Raw genomic sequence first — 19693 nt, forward strand, 5'->3', positions numbered from 1 at the left:
GTTTCATGTTTGTATCGTTATACAATGATACACTAACAACAATACCGTTGCCTATCACGGCTTTGGCTCAATAAAACTCCGCAAATCTCATTTTGAAGAATCGGCGTGAGAGCTTGCAAAAAAAAAAATATACCGTATGAAAAATCAGGTAGCGGGTGCTGGCAAACTTTGCCACTCAGTGGAAACACTCGTCTCATTGTTTCCCATACATGTAACTCGGTGCAAAGGAGTCGAGGTTAGACATAAAAAGAAAGCGCGGTTCCGATCAAAGACTCAAACCCACGTTTCATAGGAAAACGAGAAAGAAAACGTCGAGCCCACCAAACGCTTCTCTCTCTCTCTCTCTCTCTCTATAATTATAACCCTCCTGCTTTCGTTCCTTCGTCCCAATCTCTCTCTATATCATCATCTTCTTCTTTCTTCTTTGTCTTCTTCTTGTGGTTTCTGTTCGTGTTTGAGCTAAAGGATGGGAAGTCGGTGGCGGAAGGCGAAGATGGCGCTGAGCAACCACCTCTGCGCCTACGTCCCGAGAACCCTAGAGGATGAACCATCGTCGTCGTCATCGTCTGTGGCGACAGGCCGACGCTCCGACTCCCGAGCAGCCGCGGAGCCGGATTTCCGGCCCTCGACGCCTACACCGTCGTCGTCCGGCCTGAGGCTGTCTAAGTTCTCCAGCAGATCCTCAAAGGCGCGTTCTTTTTCTTTTCTTTTTTTGTTTTTGTTTCTGTTCGTCTCTTGTGAATTCGCCTTCTACCTTGCTTATTTTGCTCGGTGTATGGATCTATGGTTTTGCTTCTTACACTCTCTCTTTTCGGTTCGGAGAGGGATGTTTTCGGTGTTTGCGTTTGGTTGGTTCATCCGGTTCTTGCATTTTTTTTTTAATTTCTATGTTTTCTTTTCTTCTCGCTTGCTCGTAATGTTTATTTTTCGTGCAAAGTTTTCGAAGGACTTATTTCTTTGTTCTTTCCCTTGATCTCTAGGTGATTAAAAAGAAAAGAGAGGTTTTGCATATATTTTCTGAAATTTGAAAAATAAGTGGGGAAAAACTATGTGAATCCTCTGGAGGCGGGGGCCGGGATAGAGAAGTTTGCTTCGTTAAGGTCGTTTTCTTCATTTTTAATTCGGTTGGTTTCATGTTGCATAATTTTGCTAGATTTGTTGATCTCCATTCTTCGAAAAACTTTTGCTTTCTTTTCTTTTTTAAATTGGACCTCTTGATGTATCATTTTCTCGTGGAAATGCCAATATTTAAATTAAGGATTATAAAATCTTTTTGAGCCGTCTGATTTCTATCGTTCATTCCTGATGAGTTCCCATCTGAAATCCTGAACCATTAATGAGCTCAGCCCAAAAAAAAAGAGGGAAAAAAATAAAAGCCTTGGTAATTTATAAAGGGAACGACGGAGAAATCTCCGTCTTTTTGTGGACATTTTTTCTATTTCCAATCGTGGTTGCTTCACTGTAAAAAATCTATTAGAATCTGGAGGCACGCTAAATTTCATGAATAAAATCTATTTAAATATCCTGAATTTGGTGTTTATGAGATTTTTTTTTTAATTAGCGTTAGCATCTACGGTTGTTTCATCTTTACTGTGGCGTGTTGCACTTTTTCTCTTAAAGGCAACTGTCGCTTGTCTTGTTGCGGAAGAGGAAACTACAGTCAAATTTATCATACCTTTGAATAGTGCACATTTTGTTGCCCATCTTTAACATGGTTTTGACTTGGGAATATAGGAAAATCTTCAGAGAGGTCTTGGTTTCAGGACATGAATGTCCCTTAATTGATCTGTACAGTTATACAGGAATTTGGGTTTTTACTCTCCTCTCTGTTGCAAACGCATGATATTGGAATTCTTGGACTGCTGTGTGCACTGTTAGGGAGAAACTGAATCCTCCGCTGAATGTGTGTTTTTTTTGTCTGTGATAAAATTGGTGGTCCTCATTCTCTGCATGCCCTTTATGTTTTTGATCAGATATTCAAATTCTTCTCCGGACATATTTTACAATGGATGCACATTATTTCTTGTTTGAAGTCTGCCTGTTCATATGTTGGTGCCTATTTATATAAAGATCTTGCTGTTATGTATCAATCTTTTCAACAGTTTTCTTCCTTTCAAAGTGCTCTCCATTGTGAAAAACCCTTGAAGAAACTTCTAACTTGAAATGTTTCTCAGTATGCTTGTAAATTATGGACTGGCATGATCTTTATCATATTTGTCATTTCGGTGCAGGATGAAATCATTGGTTCTGATATTTGAAGACTAATTTTCTGCATTTATGGGGAGGAATGGTTCTCAGTGTTTTTTTTTAAGTGTTGTTAACATTCCATCCCAGATTTTTTTCATGTTTAAATGGTAGCAATTTCAATGTTGATCATCTGTTGGCAAAGTGAATCTGTTCCTTATCGTAATGATAAAAGATGGTTATGTCCTTTTTTTCAGTATGCTCAAGTTGGAGAAGCTTGTTATGTAACAGATTTAATCTTCATCCCTGAATACTGTATCACTAACTACTCTCATTAATCCATATATGATGAGATCAAGGTTAAAGCTTTGGTTGACTATTTGGTGTTTGTGGTTTCCAAGAAGTTATTCAGTTTCTGGTTAAACTGAAAAGGTGAGCAACTACCATTTATGAACACCTCCTGTGTGTTCTTTTTATTTGATTCCCAGACTCACCATGAAGAATGCAACTTGGGACTAAGTGGGAATTCAAGCGACATGCATCAAGTCTAAGTGGCAAATCACATCTAACAATGAAACTCTTTGGCGTGTGGTGGATAATTTGTGTGGGTGAAGTGAAGAAGTTAAATAGCCTGCCTTTAGATACCATAGTTGACTGTAGACTGAAAGCTACTCAAGTCCTCTGTGTCCTGAAGCTGCTTCATCATTTTGATATTCATCAGCTACGTGACTTTCAAGTTGTGTTACAAACATGAAACCTATGTTTAGGTGGGCAATCTGAGGCAGTCAACTTCTTGGCATTCATTATATTGACTAGAAAGCTTAGAGAACACCTTTTGCCTTCTGTGGATTAGTTACTCTTTCGTATCCATGTTTGTGGCTTTTGTTACTTGTAGTTGTGAAATTGTGATAAATTGGCTCCTGCTAATATCTTCCATTCACAATAGGCAACTCTCTGCTGTAATCTTTCAAAGGTTGTGGATCAAATATCAAGGGCAGGGTTTCATTAGTCATCTTGTACCAAATGATTTAAAGAAAATGTGATTTCCGCTGTTGGATGACATGTCACAGGAATTTCCATGCATGCCCAACTTTGAAAGAACTACTCCGTGTAAACCTCAAATCCCCTGAAGACAACTTTTTGTTCTTAAGACCATCTGATTGCCTCCTTCGGACAAAGCTGCATAAAGGCCTTATGACCGTAGATTTTTTAAATCCCTCACCCTCCCCTGGTTAAATCTCCTCAACTGGCAAACTGATCATCTTCTTTCTGGGATCAAGGCTTTCTTCTCAATGCTGCATAAGTGAGCTTGCACGGATAGCTTATTCAATGGAATTGTTGAAGTATGCTATTGTTTGTTATATGAACCATTAATTCACTGCGGTGACAGTGCTAAATTTTTTGTCAGTATCTAGGCTAAAATTTGATTACTTTGTCTGATGCACATTTGGGTTGGACTCATCCACGCTTGTTATTGTTGTTCTTGTTCTTAATAATGCTTGTAGTTGATACATGACATGATTCAGTCCAAGTCTTCTTGTGTCCTCTGTAATAAATTAGCCATGTGGGTTTTCTTTTGTTTATAAGATTGTTGATTGTTAGTTTCTAAGTTCTGCCGCTTTACTAATCATTTAGTTATTGTCGACAATGCAGAGGTTCTGTGCTATATGTCTTGGCACTATGAAACCTGGACATGGTCATGCCCTGTTCACTGCAGAGTGTTCACATGTCTTTCATTTCCACTGCATTGCTTCAAATGTGAAACATGGCAATCAAGTATGCCCTATTTGCCGATCAAAATGGAAAGAGATCCCATTTCAAGGTCCTGCTGCAGATGTCATTCATGGAAGATCAAGAATCAACCCTTTAGATTGGCCTCGTGATGATGGCTGGATGACCCTCGTGCGTCGCTTACCGCCTCCCCGTGCACCTCTGGACTCTGGACGACAATTTAACCACGTGTTTCATTCATCTGACCCAAACACATACAATGATGATGAACCTTTAGATTCCTCACTTTCTGAATTGTTGGGAAGAGATCATGTGGAGATCACAGAAGGTCTTCCTAAAACAGTGGAAATGGAGACATTTGTGGAGTTGCCAGCTGTTTTAGCTTCAGATTATCGTGACACCTTCTCTGTACTAATCCATCTGAAAGCACCTTCTGCAAGCTCAAGCCAAAGAAATCAGCGATCTGCCTTTCAATCTCATAGGGATCGTGCACCTGTTGATCTTGTTACAGTGCTTGATGTGAGTGGCAGCATGGCTGGGACCAAACTTGCCCTGCTCAAGCGTGCAATGGGTTTTGTCATTCAGAATCTTGGGCCATCTGATCGCCTCTCAGTTGTGGCTTTTTCATCCACTGCTCGCCGGCTCTTCCACCTCAGTCGGATGACTGATTCTGGCCGGCAGCAAGCTCTGCAAGCTGTAAATTCACTGGTCTCAAGTGGTGGTACCAACATCGCTGAAGGGCTGAGGAAGGGTGCTAAGGTTTTAGGAGATCGGCGGGAAAAAAATCCCGTGTGCAGCATTATCCTTCTGTCTGATGGGCAGGACACTTATAATGTTTCTGCTGGAGCGAGCCAAAACCGTCAGACTCAAACTCTTGACTACCAGGCATTACTGCCGCTTTCAATTAGACGCAGTTCACAACAGAGCCAAGTTCGGGTACCTGTTCACACGTTTGGGTTTGGTACAGATCATGATGCTGCCTCGATGCACTCAATATCTGAAACATCTGGTGGCACGTTCTCATTCATCGAGGCTGAGAGTGTGATTCAGGATGCATTTGCACAGTGCATAGGTGGTCTCCTTAGTGTGGTGGTTCAGGAGTTGCAGGTTCGGTTCGAGTGTAAGAGTCCTGGTGTAAGTATCAATTCAATTCATGCTGGTAGTTATGCCAGCAGTGTTTCGGATCATGGACGGGAAGGGCTGGTGGATGTAGGTGACTTGTATGCTGAAGAAGAAAGAGATTTTCTGGTTGATGTTCGCATTCCAGCATGCAGCATGGCAATTCCCTTGCATGGTGAGTTGGCGGTTCTGAACGTTGGATGTGTGTACAAGGATCCGGTTTTGCAAGAGCTAGTTAATGTCGATGTCAATGGGGTCGTAATTCAACGGCCAGGAAGTGTAAGCCCCAATCAGAACATTGTATGCATCGAGGTGGATAGGCAGAAGAACCGGCTGAAGGCAGCAGAAGCAATGACAGAGGCTCGGGCATTAGCAGAGCAGGCTAATCTTGCTGGTGCAGTGGCTGTGCTCGGCAATCAACGGAAGGCATTATCACAGTCTGTGGCTGCTAGGGCTGGAGATGGGCTGTCCATGGCACTTGATGCAGAGCTCAAGGAGATGCAGGAGAGAATGGCAAGTAGGCAAGTGTATGAGGCATCTGGACGGGCATACGTCCTCTCAGGTTTGAGCTCACACTCGTGGCAGAGGGCAACTGCACGGGGTGACTCAACGGACAGCACGACCATCGTTTATGGCTACCAGACTCCTTCAATGGTGGACATGCTAACGCGTTCTCAGACGTTGTCTACTTCTAGTGGTCAACAGAACCGTCCATCAAGGCCACCGATAAAACAATCTCGGTCTTTTACAGGACCGCTGCAGCCACGGTAAGTTGGAAGTTTTTGGGTGCAAATTAAGGAATTGCCGCTTCATTTTCTGACATCTCATCTGGGCCACATCATGCTAAGTTTTCCCATGCGTTTGTAAATGAACAAGGGAAAGGTGAAAAGCCTTGGATTGAAGGTCTATTTTTGGGATGTACAATTGTACATACAAAAGAGTTCCGTCTCTTTGGGTGGAGAGAGAGAGAGAGAGAGAGAGAGAGAGAGAGAGAGAGATTGTATGTTTATTGGATATAAGTATTGGGGTGGTGCATTCTTGTAGCCACTATAAAATACGATTTGCTCTTTTATTCTTTTTCTTGACATAAGGGGAAAGGCCGAAAGGGTGCGTTTCCTTTTCATATTTTCTCTCATGGGGGATTGGGTTATTGTTTTGTACGTTAGTGCTACAGTTTATGTAGTTTGACCGTGTTTTGGGTGAAGTGGAGCGTTTCTTGATGGGTTTATGAGCTTGAATCAAATGGTGTGTGGCTTTCAGGACCCAGGGGCGGTGGGTGGTGGTGGAATGGGATTTGACATGAGAGTACGTCCAAGTTCAGATTGCAGGCCATGGTTCAACTCCTTGGCTGGATTTCCCCATCCAGTCAGGTGTACCCGCCTTATCATGCATTGCAGTTGCTGTTCTCTTGTGAGACACAAATCTTCTTGCCGGAGGGTCAAGGACATGTTCTGAAGTATTGGAGTTCAAAAGAAACTGATTGGTGCAGAGAGAGAGAGAGAGATGGGTCTCCTGTTCTGGTTGTTGTTTGCCGTTCAATTTTCAAACAGCTAAGAACCGATGACACTTAACCTCCATCGTTCCCCCAGTATAATCAATTCTCAAATTTCATTTTCTGCTTCTATTCTATACTTACGGAGAGGCCAGAAAATTTAAGATCTGCAGCACCAACACAGAAGACCCTCACGTATCTCAATTTAAGCATCAGATAGATCTAGCTAAGGTTTCCTATTCAATGATCCTCCCAAGCATCCCATTTCTCATCAATGAAGTTGTTGAATCCTGTTATGAATCCAACCTGACCAAATGGATTGAAATTTGACTTACTTGAGTAGTGGGTCATTGAGATATGTACCATCAAGATAATGGTGAGGTCTATTACATATTGAATTCTTAGCATGTTTGGGGTTTAGAAATCTAATGAGATAGTTAGGGCGGCCTTTGGAGCAGGTCATTGAAGAGGTCCGAGAAACCCCCTTGAAGTAGGTCGTTAATCACTACTCACTCATCTTCTTTTCAAGTCTTCTCGATGCACACCTCGATCCTAGATTTATCGGAAGTGTGATTGACTTTCATATTAAAAGTGGGCCTGCTACCTGCCTAACTCTAGGTTAGCTGACCATTCAATCTAGAGGTGGACGTCGGGCTAGTCCAGGCCGGCCTGACCTGGCAACCAACATGCCTGAGACAGATTCAGGCACCTCAAAAGCCCGTCCTAATTCTTGTCATGTTTGGGTCAGGCTAGGGTTGGGTTGGACTGAGCCCTTTAAGCTTGACTAATAAACGGGTAGGGCCTGGTTGGCTTTTAGAGAGTTAGCACTTTAACCCGGCCCATTCAATAGTTTGGTCGGGCCAGCTACCCGATTCGGGTACCCAGTCCGCCCCTAGTTCAACCAAAACGATAAGCAGTGAGTGGAATGATCCCAGCATGACAGCATTGTGACGGTTGTATTGTTTTCACTGATTGATTATGGTAATTAGCTGAGTAAGCTATATTGTCAGATTATTGACCTATTCTCTTTACCCTTTAAGGGCCCGTATGTTTCGTTCTAGTAGAAGGGAACGGCCTTCCATGGGAAAGGGCGGGGGTTTCTAAAAGCTCTTGCTAGCATCGCTTTCCCATGTTTTTTTCATTACGTGTTTAGAAATAAGAGTAGCTTGGTTTGGAATTGATGTGATATGAATCAGCCGAGTCAGGCCATCACTTTTCCATGAAAATCAGCTATTTATAAGTTGGAATCGATCTGAATCGAAACTATATCCAACCTAAAATAATGATCTGAATCTAACCTAAATCCAAAAGTAATCAAAAGTTGTGGACCTTGTGGTAAACACAAATCTGTTCAGAATCCGAATTTGGATCTTACTGTAAGAGGGTGTTTGATACACTGGATAAACGCTGCATGGAAGGCAGCTGGTGTTTGTCCAGAACTCGCCAGTCACCTCATGGGATTCTCGCCAATTTGCATTGCGCAGGGACCAAGCTGTTCCAGTGGGAACCGCTTGTTACTACGTATCAAATGCAGGACATTCCGCCCAGGGAACCCCTTTGTCGATGGGTGGGGGTCATCCTGCGTGTCCCTAAGGTTTCAAATCCAGAAACAATGGGTCATATTTTGACAGGATATCCAACTATGTCCGATCTGTTGGCAGTCCTATCCTAGCCAAGATCTTCGACCTTGGCATGGTAACAGCTTTTACCCCGTTCCGAGTCTTGGCTGCCCGCAAAACTAGAAAGAGCTCGGCTGAGTCGTCCTTGGCCCTGGCCAGGTCGACACCCTTTATCCCATGCTCAATCCGTCTTGTGACACATCATATCGAACACTACAACCAATCCGGTCAAGATGCTTAAGCCTCACGGGCACCACCATGTCGAGTCATAGTATAGTGAGAGTGTTCAAATTTTGTAACCACCCATCCTCGGTAGGCATGTAACTCTTGTCTGGCTCGTCTCGACATGAAGTCACCATGAACCATTCCCTGGTCGAGGCCAACTCTTGCAGATTGAACAGAGTCAAACTAAGTCCAACCGAGCAAAGCAGTCGGTTCACCTACTGACCCTTAGGTTCGAACCCGTAGCTTCGAAGTCCACACCCTCAAAAGCGTGCCCTCCCCTTCCCCCCCCCCCCCCCCCAACCTCTTTCGTTACGGGAGCAGGAAACCAGCCTCCTTTTATGCAGGCTGAGGTAGAAAGAACTAAGATCTGCCAGCAGAACTCGCACCATGGCCTTCTGCTTCTGAGAGCTGAACCCCCTAATCTCCTTCCATTCTCCACAAAGAAATGGCTTCCAAAATCACGTGGAAGGCCCCCACCAAGGCGATGCTTCTCTCTCTCCATCATCCACTTTCTTCAGGGAACTCGAGGCTCCATTTTTACTTCTCTTGCCATTTCCTTCGTGAGTTCTCTTCGGATCGATCTCCAGATCTCACGGAACCGGGTTTTCTTGCCGTTGATGACCATCCCTCGAATACCCAATGTGTAGTTTCGCCAAAGAACGAATCTGCAGCCATTGGGGATCAACATGCTAAAGATCCAGCCGTTGGTGCCGAGCCCTTGAACACCCAGGAGGAACCAACCTTTCCTGCGAACGAAGAAAGGAGGCAAAGAGGTAAGCCAAAAAACCCAGAAGATGTTGGTGCGGTTATCTGTAAAATGATGTCTAAAAGGGCATGGACGACTAGGTTGCAGAACTCCATTAGGTCATTGGTTCCCCAGTTTGAACAGGAGCTGGTTTTGAGTGTATTGGATGGTGCTAAGAATTACGAACAAGCTCTGAATTTTTTCCGGTGGGTCGAGAAGAGCGGTTTCCGGCACGACCGGTCGACCTACCTCAAGATGGTTCAGATTCTTGGCAAATATCAGAAGCACAACCATCCCAGATGCATTATTCTTGATATGCGGAAGAAGGGTGTTGAGTGGGATGAGCAATTCTTCATTGAGCTCATCAATAGTTACGCTAAATCAGGGATCGTTCAGGAAGCCGTTAAGATTTTCCAGAAAATGAAAGACTTGGGGGTCAAGCGCACTGTTCTTTCGTATAACAATTTCTTCGACGTGATCCTGAAACGCGGGCGGACGTTCATGGCGAAGCGTTACTTTAACACCATGTTACGCGAGGGAGTGACGCCTAATCTTGTTACTTATACCATTTTGATCTGGGGGTTCTCTTTGTCTTCCAAAATGGAGACTGCCAAGAGATTCTTTGAGGACATGAAGGCCAGAGGGCTCGTTCCTGATGTCGTGTCTTATAATACCATAATTAATGGTTTTTGTAGGATCAAGAACATGGAAGAGGTTGAGAGGTATTTTGCAGAGATGAAGCGCAACGGGTTGAATCCTGATGTTGTTACTTTTACATCACTGATCAAAGGGTATGCTTCCGCTGATCGGGTTGATGAAGGGTTAAAGTTGTTTAATGAATTGGGCGGCCATGGAATCAAGCCTAACATGCGGACGTATGGTACCCTGTTACCTCATCTTTGCGAAAAGGACAAGATGGCCGAGGCCCATAAGCTTCTGAATGAGATGGTGAAGAAACGTTTTGCACCGAGTGACCGTTCAATCTTTTTGACGATGATGGCTGGCCACTGTAAATCTAGTAGCATAGATAAGGCTTTGCAGGTACTGAAGGCCATGGATAAATTGCAGGTGCCAGCTGAATCCGTGCATTATGGAATCTTGATTGAGAACTTTTGCAAAGTAGAGAGGTATAAGGAAGCTATTGATCTTTTAGATGAAGTTTTGGAGAAGGCAGTATTATTGAATCCAGTAAGTTATACTGCACCGGAAACCGGAAGTTCTAAAATGGAACCTGGTGCGTATAATCCAATTATTGAACACCTTTGTGAAAATGGGCAGACTCAAAAAGCAGAAATATTTTTCCGGCAGTTGATGAAGTGTGGTGTTGAGGATTCGGCTGCTTTCAATAATTTGGTTATGGGGCATTCAAAGGAAGGAATGCCAGAAGCTGGTCTGGAGCTCCTTAACATCATGAGGAGGCGAGGAATTGCTCCCGATGCACATGCTTATTGCTGTCTTGTGCAGAGCTTCCTCAAGAAAGGAGATCCAGCAGAAGCAAAGGTTTCACTTGATGGTATGATTGAAAGTGGCCATTTGCCAAGCTCGTCCTTGTTTAGGGAAGTAATGGAAAGTCTTTTTGATGATGGTAGAGTTCAGACTGCAAGTAGAATTATGAAAAGTATGTTGGAGAAGGATGTAAAAGAAAACTTGGACATTGTTGCTAAGATTTTGGAGGCCCTTCTTTTGCGTGGTCATGTTGAGGAGGCTCTTGGACGGATTGAGCTGATGACGAACAAGAACTGTCCGGTTGATGTAGACCTTCTCTTGGATGTGCTGTGCAAGAAGGATAAAACCATTGCTGCTCTCAAGTTGCTTGATTTTGCTTTGGAGAGGGATTACAGTGTCAGCTTTTCAAGCTATGATCTTGTCCTGGATGCTCTATGTTCTGCTGGAAAGACTCTAAATGCATACGCCATATGGTGCAAGATCTCTGAGAAAGGGGGAGTGACTGACCAAAGAGGTTGCAGAGCCCTGATCAAAAGCTTAAATGCAGAGGGACACACGAAACAGGCTGATATTCTTTCGAGGATGATTTTTGGAAAGGATTCCAGCTCTAAAAAAACAAATAAAGGTGCAAATTTTTCATTGTAACTAGGAGTATAGGGTGTCAAATGTTTTTACTGTTCCATTTCCATGACTGCCTTATCAACATACCAAGTAGCATGAAAAAACTGTAGCTTTCATTTTAAAAAGAATGACTAGGAAGCAGCGGGTCCTTTTTGTTTCTCATTTATATTCTTCTCTTTTGGTTGGACTGGTGGGACTATCAAGCTCTCCCTTTTCTAATTTTTTTTTCCTTGTTCCCCTTTATTGATGAATAACATTCTCATGTTCATGGAAGATGAAGATATGACAGAGTGATGTTGAAATGTAGATGGTCTCCTTAGTTCTGAAAACAGTGATTCACTTACAAATTTCCAGGCCACATCTTTGTAGATCTCACTCTATATTGGATCCTATCCTATTTAAAGTCGAGGGATAGGGGAACCTGATGCTTACATAGGGAATGCCTCCTTTTCTATCATCAACTGGAAGAGAAGCCATCCCTTCTATGTGCTTACCTACCATTTTCTGTTGAGGCTTGTGTTCATTTTCTGCTGCCATATGATCGAAAATCTACAAGGGTTACACTAGAAAAAACTAGAGATCTTCTTTCTTAGAATGTGATCACACTGCATGTTGTCATTGTTGGTAACGAAGCATTTGGCAACGACTGGAAGTGTCAGTGTGAAAGTCCAGGCTCCACTTGGATCTGCCACTCAGACTGATTCCTTTTCTCTGTTGTTTGGTTCATAGCTGTCCATTGTGGACTAGAGATGCTTCAATGTAAACAACTTATGTTCTTAATAAATGACATTCTTTAATTTCTTTTCCCTCTAAAAGGTTGTTGATAGTGAATCATATGTATACATGAGGTGCTTGTGATGTATCTTCAAACCCTATCTGAAACTGAAGTAATATTGTAGAGCTTTTGCTGTATTTAATCTGAAACTGTTTACCCTGTGTGTGTGTGTGTGTGCACGCGCGCTTGCATGTTGTGTATAGTATCTAATGTGGCCCAGTGTGCTTTTGATTCTCTGGAATGATGGAATACTCTAAATTTTCCTTCCCAGTATGAAAAAAAATGGCTTTGGCATATTTCAATCGTTAATTGACCTTAAGAAAATCAAGAATTTAAATTTGTATTTAGTTTGGAACTGGTGCCCTTTTGTTTTTGCTTCTCTCTGCATATGCAGAATAAATAGTATCAACCTTTCTTTCAAGTGATCTTTTAAATAAAAAAACTTGCCTGTTCGCCAGAATTTTGTCATTTCATTATGCAATCCTGATGTATTATTTGTTGCACCTGCTGCATATTTGTTTTTTGAATATAAGGGGATACATTTCCTACAGGGAAAAAATGCAAAATATAGTTCCTTTTCAATGATTCTGTGCATTGACTTCTAATATCTATATAGAAATAAAAATCTGCAACCAATATCATACTTTGGGAATGCCTTACCCAAAGTCATAAAGCTTCGTATTACAGTTTTTGGTTACGGAAAATCTCATGCTACATTAAAAAAAATTGCTATTTGAGAGTTTTGATTAAATATAGGCATAAATAAAAAGTTAAAATAAAAAAGTATATAAAATATGAAGAAAAATATGAAAAGCATAATAAATATAAAAATGGGTTTATCACATCAATATTGTGATAAACTTTTTCATAAATAGGCTGTATTTGAAATTGTGAAATTTCTGGGACCACATCAGCTTTTCAAAATGTCATGGAAAATCACAATATTTTCATATCACCTATATTTGTTACATAGCTCTTATCCATGTGCAGTATTGTACAGTTTTCCTATTTTCGAAGTATCACTGATATGTTCAATAAGCATCACGTTTGGTTATGCAGTGAACTTGAATCCAGTGTTTTAGCTTCATTAATTGGAACTAGAGTAGTTGTCCACTCAATTAATGGAGATTAGTTTTGTCCAAAAAGGACTCTTGTAGTGCAGCACAAGTTATTACTTGAAAAATGCTAGCTCCTATTACTATTAAAATATTGAGGGGAGTGAGATTATCTTACAGATTTGAGTCTCAAGTAACGCATGTATTATTGTCATGGCACGCATTTTCCTAACTTGGGCTACTAAACTGCAGGAAGTCATCGACCTTTTTATTTTTCTTTTGTGTTAATATTGATCGTTTTCATTATTAGAAATCAATTTGCATGCCGGTAGGCATTTTTTAATTTATTCAGCAGTCATTTGAGAAGAAGAAGCAATCTCATTTAGAGAGTTTTTATGGCTTCAGAACACAATAAACATAATATTATGAACTATGTCACATGAATACGGCTGTGGATACAGGGATATGGCCATTTCTATGAAGTTTACAATATGACTAATATATAAGGAGATATGGATCGGGAGTCCAAAATGGAGTATCCGTGTGATAGGGTTATGTCAAAATTATAGTGGTGTGCATTAAAGTAGTCAGATAAGCAGGTTTAAAGGACTGGTTGGGGCGCAAGAGTGAATCACTTTTGGTGCCTTCTGATCATGCATAATTTTGTGCATAAGATAGACAAATTTTTATGCATGTTTATATGTGAAACAAGCTTAATTACCCCTATTTAATCGATATTTGGCAGGACACTTTTTATTTTTCAAAAAAAAAATGAAGAAAGTGAACCCATTGCAGTGTTTTTGAAAAATTAATTTTTTACTAACATTCTTTTTTTAAAATAGTTTGTGAAAACAGAGCCTTTTCGAATTTATTGAAAATTTAGAGAAGTTTTTTGAAAAAATTCTTAAAACAAGACTAACCTTAATTTTAATTTATAAATAATATAGATTAAGAGAGGAGGGGCGTCTCCACTTGGGATTCATGCCAGCCCCCTCTCTCTCTCTCTTTCTCTCGGCCCCTCCTTTATTCTCCCTTCTTTCTCTTCTGCCTCTCTCTTCTATCCTTTTTCATCGTCGGCTACCTCTTTTCCTCTCATCGGAGGGCGTTATCACATGTGATCTCATAGGAAGACCATTATTTTCTATCCATTCTGTCAGAAGTGACCTAAGGTGCACTTCTTCTCCCTCTTCTTTTTATTTTTCTGCACATAGAATAGTTTTCGGCTATGAGTGCATATAGTGTTTTTTTAGGCATTGCATCTTAGTTTGATAATGTATTCTCATTCGTTTTCTGCATAGAGTTAGGTTTTGATTTTTTTTCAATAAAAAATACAAAAGAAAAAAAAAAGATCACTGAAGCAAGCCTGATCTGATTATTAGATCCAGCCGACCATTCAGTTGGCTTAAATTTGATCGGAGCTGGCTATCGCAGGACTGATCTGCCGAATCGTTGTGTAGCAGTATGCATATTCCCAATTTTCATATATATATATATATAGTCACAACAGATTAGATCTGCTACCAAATTTGAAATCAGTGCATTCTCGGCCCATCCTGATCCGACTAGATCAGATATGGTCAGATTCGGCCATTGGCCAGGTCAGCAGTTTATTCTTAAACCCAGCCTGCAACCACGTTGAAGAGGTCAGAAACTTTTAACTGCAGCAGACCGATTTGCATTTAGTCCAGATCAGCAGTCACGTTGCCAACGCAGACTAATCTGCGATAAAAAGAAAAAAAATGTTTTTTTACATATTCTTCACAAGTCTTTTTGTTAGTTTGAATCCAGCAGATCTAAAGGCCAGTCTTATTTGAGATACTTTTTTATTCAGATCTGCCATATCGGCAGATCTGATCTAATTTTTTTTCAAGTAAACCGATCTCCACATAATCGGCTTCCAGTCTGCGTCATGAAGCATGCAAATGCAGTATGCATGAATAATTTTCTGCCCCCCTTGCAGTTGGGGCGAGTTCAGTCTGGGGCTGAATCAAGTCTGGTCTGACGATCAGTCTGCTATCAGATCAAGCTGAGTAAACTCGGTTCAAGCACGTCTGATAGGATGCTAGTTGTGCAAATCCCATTTGAATAAGCTCGGTTGGAGTAAAAACTAAACAACAGTCAATCTGAACTTTTCTTTCGTGAAACTAGCCTTCTTGCTTCGCACGGGCACGACCCTGGCGATGACACTTTCTTAAACACTTGTGAACCCACCTGCAAACGTCACTAAACACACAAATTAACTATATTTCCAATATAACTACTGTTAGTTTGCAAGAAATACCAATTAATAGACAAAACTGCAAGAATCTAATTTTATACTTCTATAGCAGCTGAAACATGATTTGCAAAGAAATGAATTTATGCACACTATCTCCTGCAACAGGTCCACTGCACTGTATGTATACACTTTCACCAGCTGCTCTACTGTATCTACTGTAGTCAAGGCATCACATACCCCCTGCAGCACCACCTCCATGCAACAACACATGCCTTCCTGCATTTTATTAAAAATACAAAACCACTCCCGTATCACTAATATACAGTCACTCTCAAACCTACTATTTCCATTTATATCCTCCTGATAAATAAGACATCTGTTTTATATATGGTTTTTGTAATGTTAACAATGTTCACAAAGGCTCCATTAAGCTCAAGAATCCCAACATTTTGAACTTTTCTTTTGATCCTGCTATGGTATTCTCTGTCTTGTTGAATCCATATCCTTGATTAATTGCATCTTTTATATGTAAACAGTGTAAACCTACATCTGACTACACCCACAAGATTCATCTCCCAAATCTTCATATCCACATAACATTTACCATCTTTTGTCATCATCTGTTATGGGTGCCACACACTAGTCTCTACAAACCGCCTTCATCTGCTGTGATTCTTACAACGATACTCACAAAAACAACATCTATAGCAACCTTGCTATATCCATTTGTTCATTGCACAACAGCCCCTCCCACATAGTTGCAACTACCTCATTGCTATATTAGTCTATCCAACATATTTCCTAAGTTCATTCCACTTGCTGTACCGTTACAGCATACCCCTTCCTCGTTTTGTACAGCTGAATCATAGTCTCGTGGTTGATTAGCGAAAAGATTTTGGCCATTTTATTGTTTAATTTCAAGTTGAAGTTGATCCCTTGATTGACTTGTTTAACTGGGGAATTTTGCATAAAAGCAGATCCATGAGTTCATCTTCCCAAGGGAATAGGCTTTGTGGACGACAGATTTATTTTTCGAGATTTTTTAAGTTGTTAGGGTTTTTACACTATCTCGTCTCTGCAGTTTGGGTTTTGATATCCAATAGAAGAATGCCCAGAATCGTGCCTAATTTTTTTTCCTATTAACAGGAAAAATCACATCCTTTGCCTTAAATTTGGGTTGCTGCACACCTAGGCCTTGTTATCTGGGCAAAGTTCCTTTTCACCGTGAAAACTTTATCGTTCTTTTTGTTGGTCACCAATGGTTTAAATGGAAGAGTTTTTGTCATTTAAATCAACAGATTGCAAACTTGATGACAACTGAAAGCATCTCTTCAGTTAACCAAGGCAAAAACGATATGTGCTCTTGACAATTCCTGAAGATTACATGTTCTCCATAAAAGCAAAAACTTAGATGCCTAGTTGAAAATGTGTTTGGAGTTCAAGTCATGGGTTATTCTCCCTCATGCAAGAGATAGGCATAATCTCACGAACTCTAAAATACGCGTGTAATACTAGAGGATGAGTAAAGGCTAAAATAGCTTCCTAAGTTTGCATGTTGAATATAATTATCGTTAGCACTGCGTAGACTAAAAGGTGAGGATGTGATATTACTAGATGGACTTTAAGGGAGTTGCAATCTTTTAAAAGTAATTTGTGGAATCCATGCAGGCTAGGCTGTGATAACTGTGTACTGGCAGTTGATACTGCATGCGTGATGCAAGTCACACTCCAGAGGGTCAAAATTTTGCTGGGTTTCCCTCTGAATAGGGAAAACAGCAACATTGATGCAAAATAGAGTGAAACATAAGGAAACTGCATCCAACAATGGAATAAAACAACATTGTGGTGTAGAGGTATTTCCTAAAGGCTGAATCCACAAAGTAAACATCATGATATAGGCTACCTGGATTACAAATAATCTTTCTCCAGATTGTATGACACAATTGGAAGGTGCAACATTTGTTCAACAATTATCATAAGCATATTGTAAAAGAGAAAGTTCACATATGGTCTATGTACCCAAAGTAGAGAGAATGTACCAAATTTGTGAAGCAATATAGATGTGCAATCTGTATGACATTTCAAAGAGAGATACCATTTTAATGTTACGTGAAAGTGTAGGAGGATAGAATCATCCAAATAAGTGGTCATCTAGTGTTGCATGGTGAGCTACATTCACCAGGTCATGCACTATCAGTTATGGATTACCAAGTACCCAAAGACAGGTATCATTCAAAACACCTGGGTGACTGACTTCTCAAAAAAACTTGGGTCCTATGTCACATAGGTGCGGGTGCGGATGCGGCACTTTAAAAAAACTTGGGTGCAGGGGTGCGGGGAGGATATATATATATATATATATAGTTTTTAACAGTTTTAAGTTAACACTTCGTGTATTTGTGTGCATTTATGTATATATATATATATAATATAGATAAAAATGGACTTGATTAGGGTTAACTGAATCTACTTTTGGATAAAAATGGACCTCAGTGCGGTTGACTTCACCTAACACAAAGGAAGCTGTGTCCAAGTGTCGCACCCGCCTGGGTGTGGGTGTGACACGGGTGTGGTGCCCTATTAGAAGAATCCGTGTGACATAGCCTGGGTCACATTTTGAAGCTCAAGTAGATAACACTATAGCCATGTGGTGAGCAATGCTAGATTCAATTAACCAGAACACTTGTTCATGGATGAGCTGATGATGTAATTCACCATGGGTGCTATATGACTCCAAGATCCCATTGAATAAAATCCTTAATATGATGGCATAGCTCTTCACCTAAACATGTTTTTTCAGCAACTTTACTTTGTCTTGAAGGTTATTTCCACTTTTCTGTGGATTTCTCAGTTATTTTTTCTTATTATTTGCAGAAAGATGAGTTCTGATAAATGTAAACAATCATTTGTTAAACTCATCTAGATATTGTTGTCTCCATATTTCAATTGCTTGTGTTGGATCCACATTTTTTTTTGTGTTAATTGAGATCGTAAAACACTTGCTTATGTCAGACGTAGAGTTTGATGACTACATGAGACAGTGGTCAGCCTGGAGTTTAATGGCGGATGCAAGAAATGGTCCTTGAAATGTTGCAGTAAATGATAAATCGATGGATCTTATGCTTTGTAAAAGTGCAAGATCTACATGCATTAGTGGTGATGTTGAGTGAGTGTAGAAAAGTATTCAACAGTGTTTTGCCTTATGTAAAGTCTCTCTCAAAGGAGATTTTGTATACCTTTTCCAATTTTTCTTTTTGAAGAAAAATCATTCATGGGTGTAATGTGACAATATTATTTAACTGAAAATATCAGGTGTTTTTTTCTTTTATCATTTCAATTACTTTTTGCATCTTATTTGTTGGAGGCTGCAAATGATTGATAGGGGAATTCAAAAACTTCAATGTTTAGTGCATTCTGAACGCATCCACCATATTTCCACTGAAGATGACCACAGTGAGTTAATAAAGTTTGGAAAGTATGATCAGAAAAAATGAAGCAAGATAAAATAGAAGCCTGTTACTTAATGAGGCAGGAAGTTGCAAAAGGTGTACAATAATTTATTTAGAAAAGGTAAACAACAAATGATGAATATACACCATCATAGGAAGGTAAAACAGCATAACTCTTTACAATGAGTCATTTACGTATCCCTGAGTAGGTAACAAGTTTATGCCAAAATGTTTCAAGTTATAATACTGTGCGTTTTCCAAGAGAGAAGACACCTTTTATGGCTGAAAAAATAGTATTTATAATGAAAAATTAGGACACACAATTTTTCAGAAAAAGTACGATTAATTTTTGAAATTTTCAAGACACCTCTCTAAAAACGTGTTTTAAAAAGGAGGCTTGTAAACAAACTAAAATATCAATTAAACACTTCTAAACTAAGTAGACTAATAATTGAAAAGTTTTAAACTAAACAAAAACAATAAAAAATACAGGAAAGAGCTTGAAATATGTGATTTTACCTTTATTTTCAATTTAAAAGTAGTATCTCAAAAACACCAATAAGGATGAGTTTTTAATGCAATTTTTTACTAGATCATGCATAAAATCATATAAATAAAATATTAAATATATGCATGATCAAATTTCTTCATGATTATCGTTTACTAGAACTCAAGTAAACTGACCCTAAACAAAAAACAAAAGACAAACTAAACAAAGCAAAAATTAACTCACTTTCGTAGGAACCACGGTTGCACACTACAAGAATTCTGCGAATTAGCGACGGACGCTATCCGACGATAATCCATCACAAATCTGTCGCTAATCCAATTAGCCACAGATTGGTGACGACTTAGCGATGGATAGCGTTTGTCGTAATTTCCTAGTCGCTAATTAGCGACAGAACTAATTTGTCACTACTTTCGTCGCTAATTCACGATGGATTAGCAAATGTCATGATTCATCGCTAATCCATCGCTAAATAAGGATTGATTTGGTTTTACGACAGATACATA

The 19693-nt window shown here is 40.1% G+C and overlaps 1 protein-coding gene and 1 pseudogene across 4 annotated transcripts; both read left to right on the plus strand.

Annotated features, from left to right (window-relative positions):
- Nucleotides 1-319: 319 nt before the first annotated feature.
- LOC149819533 (E3 ubiquitin-protein ligase WAV3-like) lies at nt 320-6091 on the plus strand. Of its 3 annotated transcripts, none has more exons than XM_089984035.1 (2): nt 320-688; nt 3838-6091. In XM_089984035.1, exons 1-2 carry the CDS (start codon nt 467-469, stop codon nt 5803-5805), a joined length of 2190 nt encoding a protein of 729 aa, XP_089840161.1. In that variant the 5' UTR covers nt 320-466; the 3' UTR covers nt 5806-6091. The 3 variants fall into 3 exon arrangements, with proteins under 3 accessions (XP_089840161.1, XP_089840162.1, XP_089840163.1); XM_089984036.1 differs by lacking the exon at nt 320-688 and adding an exon at nt 981-1100; XM_089984037.1 differs by lacking the exon at nt 320-688 and adding an exon at nt 2452-2951.
- A 2583-nt stretch (nt 6092-8674) lies between these two features.
- On the plus strand, nt 8675-11997 carry LOC149819534 (large ribosomal subunit protein mL102 (rPPR5) pseudogene; annotated as a pseudogene). Its single transcript, XR_016427330.1, has one exon. The product of XR_016427330.1 is annotated as a large ribosomal subunit protein mL102 (rPPR5) pseudogene (transcript).
- The last annotated feature ends 7696 nt before the right edge of the window (nt 11998-19693 follow it).

Source organism: Nuphar pumila, chromosome 13, assembly GCF_984573655.1.
Source record: "Nuphar pumila chromosome 13, dmNupPumi1.hap1.1, whole genome shotgun sequence".
In the NCBI taxonomy this organism is placed as follows: Eukaryota; Viridiplantae; Streptophyta; class Magnoliopsida; order Nymphaeales; family Nymphaeaceae; genus Nuphar; species Nuphar pumila.

Excerpts from the sequence above, each read along its gene's own strand:
- LOC149819533 (XM_089984035.1), top strand. The coding sequence starts at position 467 with ATGGGAAGTCGGTGGCGGAAGGCGAAGATGGCGCTGAGCAACCACCTC. Across the intron at positions 689-3,837 it reads TCTCCAGCAGATCCTCAAAG|AGGTTCTGTGCTATATGTCT; the intron begins GCGCGTTCTTTT and ends TCGACAATGCAG.